This window comes from Liolophura sinensis, chromosome 2, assembly GCF_032854445.1.
Source record: "Liolophura sinensis isolate JHLJ2023 chromosome 2, CUHK_Ljap_v2, whole genome shotgun sequence".
In the NCBI taxonomy this organism is placed as follows: domain Eukaryota; kingdom Metazoa; phylum Mollusca; class Polyplacophora; order Chitonida; family Chitonidae; genus Liolophura; species Liolophura sinensis.
Genome location: NC_088296.1, coordinates 9,076,593 through 9,095,881, shown reverse-complemented (window position 1 = coordinate 9,095,881; position 19,289 = coordinate 9,076,593). Strand labels below are relative to the sequence as shown.

General features: G+C 41.2%; 1 protein-coding gene across 1 annotated transcript; it reads left to right on the top strand.

The window, feature by feature from the left end:
- Positions 1-9,080: 9,080 nt before the first annotated feature.
- LOC135462462 (uncharacterized) lies at positions 9,081-18,271 on the top strand. The gene is made up of 17 exons (XM_064739688.1): positions 9,081-9,096; positions 9,393-9,707; positions 10,062-10,301; positions 10,548-10,862; positions 11,217-11,456; positions 11,702-12,016; positions 12,371-12,610; positions 12,857-13,171; positions 13,526-13,765; positions 14,011-14,325; positions 14,680-14,919; positions 15,166-15,480; positions 15,835-16,074; positions 16,320-16,634; positions 16,989-17,228; positions 17,476-17,737; positions 18,145-18,271. The coding sequence occupies exons 1-17, from the start codon at positions 9,081-9,083 to the stop codon at positions 18,269-18,271; spliced, it is 4,290 nt and encodes a 1,429-aa protein (XP_064595758.1).
- Positions 18,272-19,289: the final 1,018 nt, after the last annotated feature.

Sequence of the window (19,289 nt, the reverse complement as noted above, 5' to 3'; positions counted from 1 at the left end):
TAATTAGGTGGCATGACTTGTGCAAGTGCTTGCCAAAGTGTAATAATGTGACACGACTGGTGCTTCCCATAGTGTAAAAATCGTTGCCTTTATTACATTACGGGATTTTATTATACAACACAAACATTTACTGGGCTCACTAAATGAATACTAAATAAATATAAAAAATAAACAAATGACATAGTTTACAGTGGTTTCGTCAGTGGCATCACCACTTCACCAACTCAATTTAATTCTGGAATTATGTAAGCCTGCTTTAATACTGCGGAGTGGAACATAAATTTGTAGAGCGTACTACATCACTATTTGTCACATTCTATCCACTTTATAAAACTATTTTTCTACCCTACATATAATTAAGACGTACATTTCCTTGCTAATTTTTGATAATAAAAAACACCCGCTGCAGGGCCCCGTGGGCGAGTGGTTAAGGTGCCATCAAGGCACATTAACTGGGGAGCCTCTCACCAATGTCGTCGTGGTAAGTTCACGTCCTGCATATATGCTGGCATTTACTCTGGAGGCATGCACGAAAGTCAGCCAGCAACATGCAGATGATCGTGTGTTTCCCTGGGCCAGGTTTCTTCCCATCACAATGCTGACCGCCTTCGTATAAGTGAAATATTCTTGAGTACGGCGTAAAACACCAATCAAATAAATAAATAAATAAATCACTTCCGCGGGGATGGTTTTACGTCAAACTTTTCTGATACCTCGTCGAAATAGTTAGCGTCCACAAGGCACTACAGATTTCCCGGCTTTAAACCGTGACAGCAGTGGTCACAATATCGGCAAAACGCGGGAAAGAAATATGCGTGAGTCCAAAGAAAACACAGTATTGAAAGTTTAAGTGTTTAGCACTTTAATATCCGTAAAGCTCAAACGTTTTTTTTTTTGTTATTTGTTTATTTATTTGTATTTATTCATTCACTGATTATTTTTTCTTCTATTAGATTAGTGTTTATGGCCGTAGGAAATGCTGTTCGCTTATATCACGGTGGTAAGGTGTACACATGTACGAAAGTGGGATGCCATTTATCTTTCACAGCTACCTATCATGCATTTTGAGTCTCAACCGAACCAAAAAGATTTACTCGAATTCCCTGTTTCATAGGTTTGTAGATCCTTAACCATCGTAGCCTGCGCTGTAAACACCTTAACCAACGGTTAAATCGTCTGAGGTAGCGATTTAACCATCTGACAGCAATGTATAATTACAAACCAGTGCTTTAACAGCCTAAGCCAGCGAGGGCCTACCAGTGAACCCTAAATTCTTTGCGATTATTGGCGTGGCACGTCCATTTTGGTGGACGGGTGGTATGTAATTGTCTGTTATAACTAATAAAATTTAATGATCACCTCTAAACGGTACAAGAAAGACAATATAGCTATTATGTAAGTCACTTATTAAGCCTTTCTTCACTCAATTTCTTAACAACTGATTCGGTACGTCTTGTTTCCAGGTAACCCTAACACCAGCTGCTTTTAGGTTTTATACAGCACTAGTTTTCATGGCGCTCACACTTCCGGCGAAATGTGGTAAGTTCTGTTTTTAAATATCGATTATTTGTCCAGATCACGGCTACTGGTGTGAATATCTGTATGTTTGATTTATGTGACAGTGGCCGAGTTAAAATGTTTAGTTGCATGCCTATCAGTGATTAGGGCCTACGTGGCGCGGGTTCAAACCCGATCTCAGACACAGCTCTCAAAGAATGCTAGGCTTGGTGTTAAGACGACGCTTGCAGGGTCGTTTGCGCAGTGTTAGGCCAGTGTTTTTCACTAGTGCGTTGTTAATATTTGCACATTATTCACCGAAAGCCATTGGTTTATCCTGGACGCTCCTGCCGCTACCATATAAACATTAAATGGTATCAAACAACATTCAGATGAACCAAGGCCTTGTAAGCCATGAGAGCATGGGATTGTACATTTTCTTTTTCAACATCGGTCACCGTATGAAATTTCCCTTTTTATGAGGTCACTCTCGTATAACAGCCACACCCATTAGGCAATTTTCTTGATTCAATGCTAACGTGATACGCGTTTAGTGGTTCTATAATGGAAAATTCTGTGACGACTCGGAACGGTTTGTGGTTCGGATCCGGCATTACAAAGTCGAGTTGTTTTCTCGCTTCCTGGTCTCTAAGTGTATATTTGGAGTCTTTACGTGTAACAATTTTTCAGCCATATGACGACTGCCCTGGCTTTGAATATTAATGTAACACACATGCGATTGTTTTCTTAACATCAGTGCTTGCACTGATCGTATGGAAGCCGGTTCAGTGCATCATCGCGCATCGTGGTGTGGCCCGACAAGGACAAAATGCGATGGGAGCATGGCCCAAAGCGATGGGACGATAACGCAAATCGATAGCACACTTAACTTTGTTACCTACCATAGAAATATCGCTTCGTGCCTTTATGTCATCGCTTCGTGTTGTTACCTTGTACCATCGCACCATGGCTTCGTTCCTTCGAGCCATCGCTGCATAGCATCCCGTCATCGCTTCGCACCTTCCTCAGATGCCGTGATGGTAGGATGGTAAGGCGATGGCGTTCAAAAACTTCCATATGGTGGGGTTTGTTATACGCTACAGCTCATGCATTACGTCTATATGGTGATAAATACTTTGACTGCTGGGCAAATACCAACAAAAGAGAACTACACATCCACAACAGAGCCGTGAGTCTATGAAGGCGTGAAATTGGTCACGTATTCAGCCGTTTGTTCATATATAGGGGACATGACAGTCAGATGTCTATGCATTCTTACATCGTGCAACCTATAAATCATCCGTAAACATCTTCCAAACAGCGATACAATCAAGCTAGACGGAAACATAATAACCAAAGTGTTATGTCAACGCCTTCCATTTTCGACATTGTCTGACGTTTTGCCACAAGCTAAAAGAACGTATTCTTCCTCGTTTGAACAGAAGGTGATGTGTGTGGTTTTCTATTGATGTGTTTTTTTGTGTTTATTCATCAGTTTTTTTTTCCGGTCAGACATCTTTTTTACTTATAACTGTAAAGAAAGGCATCTGTATGTATGTATGTCATTGGCCATATTTGCATATTGTCCCGATTTTTCTTTAAGGAGAAAAGGACATTTGAAAATATAATACGTATGTATGGTGGGCATTTGGGACAATCCCTTGGCATATGTCGTCTTTGAGCAAATTTAGTATTAAATAATGACGTGTCTCATTCCTAGAAATATATTTTGCGCTGAGATTTGGACGTTCATTCTGAAAAAATGTTTTAATCGACTGTTTTAAGCATATTAATATTTGTAATATGTTCCTTTATATTGTCAAAATTTAGATTAAACGAATGTGCTCACTAGATATAAACAACAGATTTACATCAAAACTAATTCGTTAGACATGCATCATATCATGCTATCTTGCATTATTAGATCAAAAATATTATTATGTCATTTTCACTGTGAAGGAAAATGGAATAAATATTGACGAATAACTTTATCATCTGAAATTTTAAATCATTTTTATGCTGACTTCTTTAATTTTCCTTTTCACCGTTCATTCAATCGACATCACCAAGGAAACAATGAAGTACAGAGTCAGAGTAAAAGTATTGGACTACAATATCAGAGTAAAAATCCTAGAGTAAAAAAAGTACTATACACAACAGCGACATACCATTTACACCATTTTGCAAATACGATGTCAACGGGCACTTGTGGTTTAATTTAAGCCTGAACATGGTGTCATGACAGAGCGACTCTATATTGTCCTTGTGATTGCCGATAAACATTAACGCGCATGCGTTGGTTTTACATCACTGCCACAACTACCATCTATCGTACTGTTAATAACCAAGACAAACGTCGATGTGGGCACAGTAATGAGGCAGATATGATGTAACTATGTTACAACCTTTGTTGCTATTAATACTTGATATGTAGCAATTTGTTTCGTCTAAAGTATGCTCTGGCCGATAATAACAGACAGGAGGATAATTTCATTGATGAATGGTACTTGTAGGTCCGCGTGCTCATTGTATAATATTCTTTAAACCTTTATTTCATTTAGCGTAAATTTTGCTACATATATCGAGTCCATGTCAAACTACACAATATTACTGAATGAATGAATATTACTTTGTCTGGAGAGTTGTTGCTGCTAGAGTGATTATCTGTCTACCTTATAGAGGTGAAGTCATCATACAGCTGACTAATAATATCACGGAGTGGGCCGAAATCTCGCTGGACTGTGCCAGGTCCTTCCGAAAAGCACCCCAACCAGATTTACATTACCTGTCATGCCAAACGCATGCGTGCGGCATTGAACGTGTTTTGAGAATTCCCTAGCCATATTGTGGACAGACTGACTGCATTCCTTATTCAGTAACACTTATGCAATCTGTATTTCGAAAATCTATCAAAAGGAAAAACTATGCATCCTGCTGCTTTAAATTGTTTATACGCAAAAAGACTGCACAATGCGTGGTTATAGGGAGCGGTAATTTCATGATGGCGCTCAGCCTAATGGTCGCACAGCTGAATTGTGGGCGTTGCACGCGAGGTATTAAGTCCTAGCTTGTGCCAAATACAGATAAAAGTTCAAAAATACACACATCATGCTCGAGCAATTCTGCGGTGGTGTACTGCGTCGTAATGCTTACACACACATGTCTTATGCGCCTGTATCTGGCTTTATAGGTATAGTCTATAAATAGGTTATTTTATATATGTAAGAACTGCACAGAATGGAAGAGAGACGTGGCTCATTGGTAAAGTGGGCAACTTCTTTGAAGCTGTTACGACACAAACTGTCTGTAATATACAGGGATGGCTTGTTCAAAATACACGACAGTTTAGCCGCACAAAAAAGTAACCAAAACCAGCAGATTATATTTTTGAACAATTTATTAGGTTTAACAAGAACAGATAACAAAGTTTTTACAAATACTAAAGTGCTTAAGTTTAACAAGGATAGCAGTATCTATACAAATACTAAAATACTTACATGCACAACGGTGTCAATTCCAAACGGACGCATATATTTCACAATGCTGAAAGCCACAAAGGCACAAAGGCACAGAGGCAATATTCAAAAGAGGGAAAATCCACAGTATAACTGAGTGCATGACGAAATATACAAAAAATTCCACAGACAGGTTGCGTGTTCTAATTAGCACTGTGTACACAAGAGCAAAAATTAAATATACAAGTTTAGACTGAAACAAGTGCTCGGTGGAGATATAATTTAACAAAGCCAGAGGCTATAAAAAAAGACACCAAAATTTAGCACAAAAGGCCTACTAAAGTAACACACAGCGAAAGCATCCAAAACTATCAATAATTCTCCTTTCTCATTTGACCTGCTTTCATAGGTCTTATACAGACTGGTGGAATTTTCTAGAATAAGAAAATTCTTGAGCACTTATTGTAAACAAACAGGCCCCTAACTGGGCGTATTCTGGAACATTCTAAGGCAGAAGACCCTGAACTCAGCATATGTAAACAGTGGCAAGCTAAATTTAGATGCTAAAGGCAGTTGTTCACATAACAAAGCAAATAGAGGCCACGGGTGCTTTTTGTTCTGTCTGATTATTACTTAGACGAAGAGCGAGATGAAATTACAAGGCAAAACTACGAAAGAAGAGCGCGAGATTAAAAGTGCGATCTTTACCGCCCTCGCCCTTTCTTAATTTCCACTCGCACTTGCTTTTTTGGTTTGCTCCTTGGTACTTTTACCCCACATTTGTACTCCGCCGGGCGCATTTTTAATCAGATAAAAGGACGAAAACGCGAATGAGGGCTATCAGCTTCCGTACAACTCTTACATGATGTAACTGACGCTTCTGCTTCGAATTTAGTCTTGGCCTTGGATCAGTCCGAATTTTCTGAGTACAACTTGCAGGTATTATTGTCACAAGACTGACCTCATGCTGCAGTAGTAGTCAGAATGCGCTCCATTTAAAATACTTTGTGAAGCTCCAAACAAAGTTCAAGCAGTCAACGTCATTCGTTCCTCGTCCGCAGTAAGTTTTTTCCGGGTAAGTCAATTTTCAACAATATTTTGACAAAGCGTTCTCCATCCAAGTCTTTACTTGTACCTTCCATGCATTGTGTACACACAATCTGCTATGTCACACGCGGCATACACACTGAAAATCACACTGAAGATTTTACAAGAAGGGATTCCTGACTAGAACTGCGGCATGCCATCAGGATTTCAGTATCTGCTGCAAGCTCTAGTCAGAAAGTTCGGACTAGGGAACTAGGGCCTTTGATAGGGATTTGTTATAACATTTCTGTATAATTTTTCTTACCAAACTGGTCTTAGGAAACGTTTGAACACCATTTCTCTTCGACACATTAGAATCACATGGGCCGGATGTTTGCTCAAACCACTTGGTTTTCCTCCATCATAAAACTGATGGGGGTCGCATGAGTAAACAATTCATTAGTGTTTAACGGGTATCTACGGTATAGAAAGTTATCCACAAAAGTTGACATTAAATTATTGACTTTCCTAAAAATCATCTAATGTAAATATTTCAGTTAACTAACGTCAACGGTACTGGATTATCGTATTTTCTTCTTTGCCTGCCAGTATTTAAAATTCATTGATTAACACTCCCCTTGTCTGAAAGCGATGAAGCCATGGCAGGAATCGACGTCACCGTGTATTAGTCCATGGGTCAGACTTGATATTAGTACCACCTGAAGTGGCCAAACCTAAGTGGTACTAAGATGTTTATAGGGTTAGCAGAAGTAAATTAAGGCACGATAGACTTTCTGAAATGGTAGCTTTATGGCATATTCTGGTGAAATAGAAAATCACTTTATTAGGCGTTTCGTAAATTACAAAAAAAGGAGAAACTTCAATCTATCGTGGACTTTCAATTAATCATATAATAAGACCAACTCAAAAGGGTGGTTTGTATGGTTTATTAAGCCAAGAAAGTTTAGCAGTTCACATTTTGTCTGTATTTTTTGTACGCTAGTAAACGTTCGTGTAATTTCCTTACCTGTAGTCTACAAGTCTGAAAACTACAATGTCAGAGCAAATTTCCATCAAGAATGCCGGTAATTTAAAGTTCCGCAAAAGAGTATGGACTGAATTATCCCGTAATACTATTTACAGAGTGTAAATATCTACTTTAAAATTCGACAAAATAGAAGAAAAAAGAAACACTATAGTAAAGTGTATATTAGACGAAATATTGTTTGGGGTTTTCATTCAAATTTTTACAACCCAGAAAAATGCCTGTAACACTGAATAAATGCAGTCTACAAAACTATTGCATGTACATTAAAATGTACATACATACTTGTATAGAGCTATAAATGCATTAATTCTCTTGAGATCGCGGGTAGATTAGGTTCGTGGAACATTCTACAGCGACTGGTGGACATCAGGCAGCAGAATGTAAACACAAACAAGTTTCAAAAATGTAACACCACTGCTAGTTCAGTAGAATTTTCACCATGGAGGGAACTTGACTCTACCATCCAAAGGTGCTTGTGATTAACCTGTAGCTCTAACATGTAGATTTTCAAGGAATACACTAACTACTTCCAGAACGTCCAACCAAAAACGTTGTTTGATAGATCTCCTCAGAGACAAAATTGTACACGTACTCTCTCCCAGTAGTAAAGCACAATAATATGTAGCAATGATCATGCAGATACATTTGTTCTCCACACGGAGAACAAATGTCATAATTCATCAACAAATCTGTCAATAGGTTAAAGAAGATTAGCTTGAATTAGTTACATTTCCAAAGACATTGATCGCTGCTCTAGTATAAAAGAAATAATCTTGAGCATATCGTGTGAAAATAAAAAAATATAGTGTGTTTCTTGCTTTAGGAACAACAACAACTCCGCTGTCTGTTGGGTTATTTGCTTCCTGCACTGACGATTCAGAATGCCCCGAGTCAGCAACTTGTCGGCCGAGAGAGTGTGATGGACAAATATGCCTGTGTGTTAAAGGATATGTTCCAAATGACAACGACAATGGTTGCGTAAATGGTCAGTTACTATATCTTCCAATCCAGTTTTCCTGTTTCCTTTTTTTATTCATTTAGTGCTATTCCTAAACACAAAGGAAGCAACAACACAATTTAATTAAGTGGGTGAAAGATAAAAGAATGTAGAAGTTGTTGTTTTTTTTTTTAACGTAGTGTGCACGGAATTTTGTTGATTTTACGCAGAGAACACCCGTGATAATCTTGCTTGATTTCTGTGTTTGGTACAGCGTCTTCGTTTGGTGAGCGGTGTGGTACAGACAATGGCCAGTGTACAGGACTCAATGTTGAATGTAACGACACAACAGACGGTTACTGCGTATGTGGCCAAAACACGGAACTCTCCTCATCAGGGACGGACTGCAATGTGATAGGCGAAGGTCGCCTTGGGGATACGTGCACGAGTGACTCAGATTGCTTCATAGAACTATTCTGTAATGGCACAACGTGCGACTGTAGAAGTGGGTTTCGGCCGGTTACCCCAGAGGAGAAGCAAGCTTACGTGGACTACCCTTTGCAATGCCGCCCAGATACGTTTGATTTAAGTAAGATACACCCTGTTTCCATGGGTTATAGTGCAGAGTCGTCACTTTTGTCAGAGTACATTGTGTGTACCCAGGAGGTATATCCTTCCAGATCTAGTAGTTGTCCAGAATTATTGGCACATACATGCATTACGTACTTTTTCTTGGAACTATCCTGTTTTGTCGATGTACATTTTTCTCTGCTGGTCTCTGTGCTGCTTGTCCGCTGTTTATCCACATAAGTCAACTCAAGGGAATAAGTCTCCAAGTACATGCAAAAGTAATTTTCCCCGATGCTTCAAAAGTTTGGACAACAGTGGCATGGTAATTGCATTTCTGTGCATTTATTTCCTTCTTTGTTGTGCAATTCTTCAGATTTCTGCCCAACAACAGAAGCGCCTACAACTACAACGAGCGCAGCAACAACAACGCCCACACTGACAACAGAGGTGCAGACTACCGTTACACTAGCCCCATCCAGTTTATTTACCTCGTGCTCTGACGATTCTCAATGTCCAGTGTCAGCCAGTTGTCGCCAAAGAGAGTGTGATGGACAAATATGCCTGTGTGTTATTGGATATGTTCCAAATGACAGCGACAATGGTTGCTTAACTGGTCAGTTAATTATATATTTCAATCCAGGTTTTGTGTTTCCTCTAAATGTATTTTTCATTTAAATAAAAGTTTAATTCATTTAGTGCTATTTTTAAGCAGAAAGAAAACAATAGCATAATTTAATTAACTGGATGAAAAATCAAAGCATGTAGGAGTTGTTTTCCATACGCAGTGAGCATGGAAGTCTGTTGAGTTTACCCAGAGAACACCCGTGATAATCTTGCTTGTATTCTGTGTTTGGTACAGCGTCTTCGTTTGGTGAGCCGTGTGGCACGGACAATGGCCAGTGTACAGGACTCAATGTTGAATGTAACGACACAACAGACGGTTACTGCGTATGTGGCCAAAACACGGAACTCTCCTCATCAGGGACGGACTGCAATGTGATAGGCGAAGGTCGCCTTGGGGATACGTGCACGAGTGACTCAGATTGCTTCATAGAACTATTCTGTAATGGCACAACGTGCGACTGTAGAAGTGGGTTTCGGCCGGTAACCCCAGAGGAGAAGCAAGCTTACGTGGACTACCCTTTGCAATGCCGCCCAGATACGTTTGATTTAAGTAAGATACACCCTGTTTCCATGGGTTATAGTGCAGAGTCGCCACTTTTGTCACAATATATTGTGTGTACCCAGGAGGTATATCCTTTCAGATCTAGTAGTTGTCCAGAATTTTTGGCACATAGATGCATTACGTACTTTTTCTTGGATCTGTCCTCTTTTGTCGATGTACATTTTTCTCTGCTGGTCTCTGTACTGCTGGTCGGCTTTTCTTCCACATAAGTCAACTCAAGGGAATAAGTCTCCAAGTGCATGCAAAAGTCATTCTCCGCGATGCATCAAACGTTTGAACAACAGTGGCATGGTAATTGCTTTTTTATGCATTTATTTCTTCCTTTGTTTTGCAATTCTTCAGATTTCTGCCCAACAACAGAAGCGCCTACAACTACAACGAGCGCAGCAACAACAACGCCCACACTGACAACAGAGGTGCAGACTACCGTTACACTAGCCCCAGCCAGTTTATTTACCTCGTGCTCCGACGATTCCCAATGTCCGGTGTCAGCCAGTTGTCGCCAACGAGAGTGTGATGGACAAATATGCCTGTGTGTTATAGGATATGTTCCGAATGACAACGACAATGGTTGCTTAACTGGTCAGTTACCGTGTCTTCCAATCCGGTTTATGTGTTTCCTGTAAATGTTTTTTTTCATCGAATTTTTCTCTTATTTCTTTTAGTGCTATTTTTAAGCAGAAAGAAAACAATAGCATAATTTAATTAACTAGGTGAAAGATCAAAGCATGTAAAAGCTGTTTTCTATACGCAGTGTGCATGGAAGTCTGTTGAGTTAACGAAGAGAACACCCGTGATAATCTTGCTTGATTTCTGTGTTTGGTACAGCGTCTTCGTTTGGTGAGCGGTGTGGTACAGACAATGGTCAGTGTACAGGACTCAATGTTGAATGTAACGACACAACAGACGGTTACTGCGTATGTGGCCAAAACACGGAACTCTCCTCATCAGGGACGGACTGCAATGTGATAGGCGAAGGTCGCCTTGGGGATACGTGCACGAGTGACTCAGATTGCTTCATAGAACTATTCTGTAATGGCACAACGTGCGACTGTAGAAGTGGGTTTCGGCCGGTTACCCCAGAGGAGAGGCAAGCTTACGTGGACTACCCTTTGCAATGCCGCCCCGATATGTTTGATTTAAGTAAGATACACCCTGTTTCCATGGGTTATAGTGCAGAGTCGCCACTTTTGTCACAATATATTGTGTGTACCCAGGAGGTATATCCTTCCAGATCTAGTAGTTGTCCAGAATTACTGGCACATACATGCATTACGTACTTTTTCTTGGAACTATCCTGTTTTGTCGATGTACATTTTTCTCTGCTGGTCTCTGTGCTGCTTGTCCGCTGTTTATCCACATAAGTCAATTCAAGGGAATAAGTCTCCAAGTACATGCAAAAGTAATTTTCCCCGATGCTTCAAAAATTTGGACAACAGTGGCATGGTAATTGCATTTCTGTGCATTTATTTCCTTCTTTGTTGTGCAATTCTTCAGATTTCTGCCCAACAACAGAAGCGCCTACAACTACAACGAGCGCAGCAACAACAACGCCCACACTGACAACAGAGGTGCAGACTACCGTTACACTAGCCCCAGCCAGTTTATTTACCTCGTGCTCTGACGATTCTCAATGTCCAGTGTCAGCCAGTTGTCGCCAAAGAGAGTGTGATGGACAAATATGCCTGTGTGTTATTGGATATGTTCCAAATGACAGCGACAATGGTTGCTTAACTGGTCAGTTAATTATATATTTCAATCCAGGTTTTGTGTTTCCTCTAAATGTATTTTTCATTTAAAAAAAGTTTAATTCATTTAGTGCTATTTTTAAGCAGAAAGAAAACAATAGCATAATTTAATTAACTGGGTGAAAAATCAAAGCATGTAGGAGTTGTTTTCCATACGCAGTGAGCATGGAAGTCTGTTGAGTTTACCCAGAGAACACCCGTGATAATCTTGCTTGTATTCTGTGTTTGGTACAGCGTCTTCGTTTGGTGAGCCGTGTGGAACGGACAATGGCCAGTGTACAGGACTCAATGTTGAATGTAACGACACAACAGACGGTTACTGCGTATGTGGCCAAAACACGGAACTCTCCTCATCAGGGACGGACTGCAATGTGATAGGCGAAGGTCGCCTTGGGGATACGTGCACGAGTGACTCAGATTGCTTCATAGAACTATTCTGTAATGGCACAACGTGCGACTGTAGAAGTGGGTTTCGGCCGGTTACCCCAGAGGAGAGGCAAGCTTACGTGGACTACCCTTTGCAATGCCGCCCAGATACGTTTGATTTAAGTAAGATACACCCTGTTTCCATGGGTTATAGTGCAGAGTCGCCACTTTTGTCACAATATATTGTGTGTACCCAGGAGGTATATCCTTCCAGATCTAACAGTTGTCCAGAATTTTTGGCACATAGATGCATTACGTACTTTTTCTTGGATCTGTCCTCTTTTGTCGATGTACATTTTTCTCTGCTGGTCTCTGTACTGCTGGTCGGCTTTTCTTCCACATAAGTCAACTCAAGGGAATAAGTCTCCAAGTGCATGCAAAAGTCATTCTCCGCGATGCATCAAACGTTTGAACAACAGTGGCATGGTAATTGCTTTTTTATGCATTTATTTCTTCCTTTGTTTTGCAATTCTTCAGATTTCTGCCCAACAACAGAAGCGCCTACAACTACAACGAGCGCAGCAACAACAACGCCCACACTGACAACAGAGGTGCAGACTACCGTTACACTAGCCCCAGCCAGTTTATTTACCTCGTGCTCCGACGATTCCCAATGTCCGGTGTCAGCCAGTTGTCGCCAACGAGAGTGTGATGGACAAATATGCCTGTGTGTTATAGGATATGTTCCGAATGACAACGACAATGGTTGCTTAACTGGTCAGTTACCGTGTCTTCCAATCCGGTTTATGTGTTTCCTGTAAATGTTTTTTTTCATCGAATTTTTCTCTTATTTCTTTTAGTGCTATTTTTAAGCAGAAAGAAAACAATAGCATAATTTAATTAACTAGGTGAAAGATCAAAGCATGTAAAAGCTGTTTTCTATACGCAGTGTGCATGGAAGTCTGTTGAGTTAACGAAGAGAACACCCGTGATAATCTTGCTTGATTTCTGTGTTTGGTACAGCGTCTTCGTTTGGTGAGCGGTGTGGTACAGACAATGGTCAGTGTACAGGACTCAATGTTGAATGTAACGACACAACAGACGGTTACTGCGTATGTGGCCAAAACACGGAACTCTCCTCATCAGGGACGGACTGCAATGTGATAGGCGAAGGTCGCCTTGGGGATACGTGCACGAGTGACTCAGATTGCTTCATAGAACTATTCTGTAATGGCACAACGTGCGACTGTAGAAGTGGGTTTCGGCCGGTTACCCCAGAGGAGAGGCAAGCTTACGTGGACTACCCTTTGCAATGCCGCCCCGATATGTTTGATTTAAGTAAGATACACCCTGTTTCCATGGGTTATAGTGCAGAGTCGCCACTTTTGTCACAATATATTGTGTGTACCCAGGAGGTATATCCTTCCAGATCTAGTAGTTGTCCAGAATTACTGGCACATACATGCATTACGTACTTTTTCTTGGAACTATCCTGTTTTGTCGATGTACATTTTTCTCTGCTGGTCTCTGTGCTGCTTGTCCGCTGTTTATCCACATAAGTCAATTCAAGGGAATAAGTCTCCAAGTACATGCAAAAGTAATTTTCCCCGATGCTTCAAAAATTTGGACAACAGTGGCATGGTAATTGCATTTCTGTGCATTTATTTCCTTCTTTGTTGTGCAATTCTTCAGATTTCTGCCCAACAACAGAAGCGCCTACAACTACAACGAGCGCAGCAACAACAACGCCCACACTGACAACAGAGGTGCAGACTACCGTTACACTAGCCCCAGCCAGTTTATTTACCTCGTGCTCTGACGATTCTCAATGTCCAGTGTCAGCCAGTTGTCGCCAAAGAGAGTGTGATGGACAAATATGCCTGTGTGTTATTGGATATGTTCCAAATGACAGCGACAATGGTTGCTTAACTGGTCAGTTAATTATATATTTCAATCCAGGTTTTGTGTTTCCTCTAAATGTATTTTTCATTTAAAAAAAGTTTAATTCATTTAGTGCTATTTTTAAGCAGAAAGAAAACAATAGCATAATTTAATTAACTGGGTGAAAAATCAAAGCATGTAGGAGTTGTTTTCCATACGCAGTGAGCATGGAAGTCTGTTGAGTTTACCCAGAGAACACCCGTGATAATCTTGCTTGTATTCTGTGTTTGGTACAGCGTCTTCGTTTGGTGAGCCGTGTGGAACGGACAATGGCCAGTGTACAGGACTCAATGTTGAATGTAACGACACAACAGACGGTTACTGCGTATGTGGCCAAAACACGGAACTCTCCTCATCAGGGACGGACTGCAATGTGATAGGCGAAGGTCGCCTTGGGGATACGTGCACGAGTGACTCAGATTGCTTCATAGAACTATTCTGTAATGGCACAACGTGCGACTGTAGAAGTGGGTTTCGGCCGGTTACCCCAGAGGAGAAGCAAGCTTACGTGGACTACCCTTTGCAATGCCGACCAGATACGTTTGATTTAAGTAAGATACACCCTGTTTCCATGGGTTATAGTGCAGAGTCGCCACTTTTGTCACAATATATTGTGTGTACCCAGGAGGTATATCCTTCCAGATCTAACAGTTGTCCAGAATTTTTGGCACATAGATGCATTACGTACTTTTTCTTGGATCTGTCCTCTTTTGTCGATGTACATTTTTCTCTGCTGGTCTCTGTACTGCTGGTCGGCTTTTCTTCCACATAAGTCAACTCAAGGGAATAAGTCTCCAAGTGCATGCAAAAGTCATTCTCCGCGATGCATCAAACGTTTGAACAACAGTGGCATGGTAATTGCTTTTTTATGCATTTATTTCTTCCTTTGTTTTGCAATTCTTCAGATTTCTGCCCAACAACAGAAGCGCCTACAACTACAACGAGCGCAGCAACAACAACGCCCACACTGACAACAGAGGTGCAGACTACCGTTACACTAGCCCCAGCCAGTTTATTTACCTCGTGCTCCGACGATTCCCAATGTCCGGTGTCAGCCAGTTGTCGCCAACGAGAGTGTGATGGACAAATATGCCTGTGTGTTATAGGATATGTTCCGAATGACAACGACAATGGTTGCTTAACTGGTCAGTTACCGTGTCTTCCAATCCGGTTTATGTGTTTCCTGTAAATGTTTTTTTTCATCGAATTTTTCTCTTATTTCTTTTAGTGCTATTTTTAAGCAGAAAGAAAACAATAGCATAATTTAATTAACTAGGTGAAAGATCAAAGCATGTAAAAGCTGTTTTCTATACGCAGTGTGCACGGAAGTCTGTTGAGTTAACGAAGAGAACACCCGTGATAATCTTGCTTGATTTCTGTGTTTGGTACAGCGTCTTCGTTTGGTGAGCGGTGTGGTACAGACAATGGTCAGTGTACAGGACTCAATGTTGAATGTAACGACACAACAGACGGTTACTGCGTATGTGGCCAAAACACGGAACTCTCCTCATCAGGGACGGACTGCAATGTGATAGGCGAAGGTCGCCTTGGGGATACGTGCACGAGTGACTCAGATTGCTTCATAGAACTATTCTGTAATGGCACAACGTGCGACTGTAGAAGTGGGTTTCGGCCGGTTACCCCAGAGGAGAGGCAAGCTTACGTGGACTACCCTTTGCAATGCCGCCCCGATATGTTTGATTTAAGTAAGATACACCCTGTTTCCATGGGTTATAGTGCAGAGTCGCCACTTTTGTCACAATATATTGTGTGTACCCAGGAGGTATATCCTTCCAGATCTAGTAGTTGTCCAGAATTACTGGCACATACATGCATTACGTACTTTTTCTTGGAACTATCCTGTTTTGTCGATGTACATTTTTCTCTGCTGGTCTCTGTGCTGCTTGTCCGCTGTTTATCCACATAAGTCAATTCAAGGGAATAAGTCTCCAAGTACATGCAAAAGTAATTTTCCCCGATGCTTCAAAAATTTGGACAACAGTGGCATGGTAATTGCATTTCTGTGCATTTATTTCCTTCTTTGTTGTGCAATTCTTCAGATTTCTGCCCAACAACAGAAGCGCCTACAACTACAACGAGCGCAGCAACAACAACGCCCACACTGACAACAGAGGTGCAGACTACCGTTACACTAGCCCCAGCCAGTTTATTTACCTCGTGCTCTGACGATTCTCAATGTCCAGTGTCAGCCAGTTGTCGCCAAAGAGAGTGTGATGGACAAATATGCCTGTGTGTTATTGGATATGTTCCAAATGACAGCGACAATGGTTGCTTAACTGGTCAGTTAATTATATATTTCAATCCAGGTTTTGTGTTTCCTCTAAATGTATTTTTCATTTAAAAAAAGTTTAATTCATTTAGTGCTATTTTTAAGCAGAAAGAAAACAATAGCATAATTTAATTAACTGGGTGAAAAATCAAAGCATGTAGGAGTTGTTTTCCATACGCAGTGAGCATGGAAGTCTGTTGAGTTTACCCAGAGAACACCCGTGATAATCTTGCTTGTATTCTGTGTTTGGTACAGCGTCTTCGTTTGGTGAGCCGTGTGGAACGGACAATGGCCAGTGTACAGGACTCAATGTTGAATGTAACGACACAACAGACGGTTACTGCGTATGTGGCCAAAACACGGAACTCTCCTCATCAGGGACGGACTGCAATGTGATAGGCGAAGGTCGCCTTGGGGATACGTGCACGAGTGACTCAGATTGCTTCATAGAACTATTCTGTAATGGCACAACGTGCGACTGTAGAAGTGGGTTTCGGCCGGTTACCCCAGAGGAGAGGCAAGCTTACGTGGACTACCCTTTGCAATGCCGCCCAGATACGTTTGATTTAAGTAAGATACACCCTGTTTCCATGGGTTATAGTGCAGAGTCGCCACTTTTGTCACAATATATTGTGTGTACCCAGGAGGTATATCCTTCCAGATCTAACAGTTGTCCAGAATTTTTGGCACATAGATGCATTACGTACTTTTTCTTGGATCTGTCCTCTTTTGTCGATGTACATTTTTCTCTGCTGGTCTCTGTACTGCTGGTCGGCTTTTCTTCCACATAAGTCAACTCAAGGGAATAAGTCTCCAAGTGCATGCAAAAGTCATTCTCCGCGATGCATCAAACGTTTGAACAACAGTGGCATGGTAATTGCTTTTTTATGCATTTATTTCTTCCTTTGTTTTGCAATTCTTCAGATTTCTGCCCAACAACAGAAGCGCCTACAACTACAACGAGCGCAGCAACAACAACGCCCACACTGACAACAGAGGTGCAGACTACCGTTACACTAGCCCCAGCCAGTTTATTTACCTCGTGCTCCGACGATTCCCAATGTCCGGTGTCAGCCAGTTGTCGCCAACGAGAGTGTGATGGACAAATATGCCTGTGTGTTATAGGATATGTTCCGAATGACAACGACAATGGTTGCTTAACTGGTCAGTTACCGTGTCTTCCAATCCGGTTTATGTGTTTCCTGTAAATGTTTTTTTTTCATCGAATTTTTCTCTTATTTCTTTTAGTGCTATTTTTAAGCAGAAAGAAAACAATAGCATAATTTAATTAACTAGGTGAAAGATCAAAGCATGTAAAAGCTGTTTTCTATACGCAGTGTGCATGGAAGTCTGTTGAGTTAACGAAGAGAACACCCGTGATAATCTTGCTTGATTTCTGTGTTTGGTACAGCGTCTTCGTTTGGTGAGCGGTGTGGTACAGACAATGGTCAGTGTACAGGACTCAATGTTGAATGTAACGACACAACAGACGGTTACTGCGTATGTGGCCAAAACACGGAACTCTCCTCATCAGGGACGGACTGCAATGTGATAGGCGAAGGTCGCCTTGGGGATACGTGCACGAGTGACTCAGATTGCTTCATAGAACTATTCTGTAATGGCACAACGTGCGACTGTAGAAGTGGGTTTCGGCCGGTTACCCCAGAGGAGAGGCAAGCTTACGTGGACTACCCTTTGCAATGCCCGCCCGATATGTTTGATTTAAGTAAGATACACCCTGTTTCCATGGGTTATAGTGCAGAGTCGCCACTTTTGTCACAATATATTGTGTGTACCCAGGAGGTATATCCTTCCAGATCTAGTAGTTGTCCAGAATTACTGGCACATACATGCATTACGTACTTTTTCTTGGAACTATCCTGTTTTGTCGATGTACATTTTTCTCTGCTGGTCTCTGTGCTGCTTGTCCGCTGTTTATCCACATAAGTCAATTCAAGGGAATAAGTCTCCAAGTACATGCAAAAGTAATTTTCCCCGATGCTTCAAAAATTTGGACAACAGTGGCATGGTAATTGCATTTCTGTGCATTTATTTCCTTCTTTGTTGTGCAATTCTTCAGATTTCTGCCCAACAACAGAAGCGCCTACAACTACAACGAGCGCAGCAACAACAACGCCCACACTGACAACAGAGGTGCAGACTACCGTTACACTAGCCCCAGCCAGTTTATTTACCTCGTGCTCTGACGATTCTCAATGTCCAGTGTCAGCCAGTTGTCGCCAAAGAGAGTGTGATGGACAAATATGCCTGTGTGTTATTGGATATGTTCCAAATGACAGCGACAATGGTTGCTTAACTGGTCAGTTAATTATATATTTCAATCCAGGTTTTGTGTTTCCTCTAAATGTATTTTTCATTTAAAAAAAGTTTAATTCATTTAGTGCTATTTTTAAGCAGAAAGAAAACAATAGCATAATTTAATTAACTGGATGAAAAATCAAAGCATGTAGGAGTTGTTTTCCATACGCAGTGAGCATGGAAGTCTGTTGAGTTTACCCAGAGAACACCCGTGATAATCTTGCTTGTATTCTGTGTTTGGTACAGCGTCTTCGTTTGGTGAGCGGTGTGGCACGGACAATGGCCAGTGTACAGGACTCAATGTTGAATGTAACGACACAACAGACGGTTACTGCGTATGTGGCCAAAACACGGAACTGTCCTCATCAGGGACGGACTGCAATGTGATAGGCGAAGGTCGCCTTGGAGATACGTGCACGAGTGACTCAAATTGCTTCATAGAACTATTCTGTAATAGCACAACGTGCGACTGTAGAAGTGGGTTTCGGTCGGTTACCCCAGAGGAGAAGCAAGCTTACGTGGACTACCCTTTGCAATGCCGCCCAGATACGTTTGATTTAAGTAAGATACACAATGTTTCCATGGGTTATAGTGCAGAGTCGCCACTGTTGTCAGGATATATTTTGTGTACCCAGGAGGTATATCCTTCCAGATCTAGTAGTTGTCCAGAATTATTGGCACATAAATGCATTACGTACTTTTTCTTGGATCTATCCTCGTTTGTCGATGTACATGTTTCTCTGCTGGTTTCTGTACTGCTTGTCTGCTGTTTATCCACATAGATCATCTCAATGGAATAAGTCCCCAAATACATGCAAAAGTCATTCTCCCCGATGTTTCAAAAGTTTGGACAACAGTGGCATGGTAATTGCTTTTGTATGCATTTATTTCCTTCTTTGTTTTGCA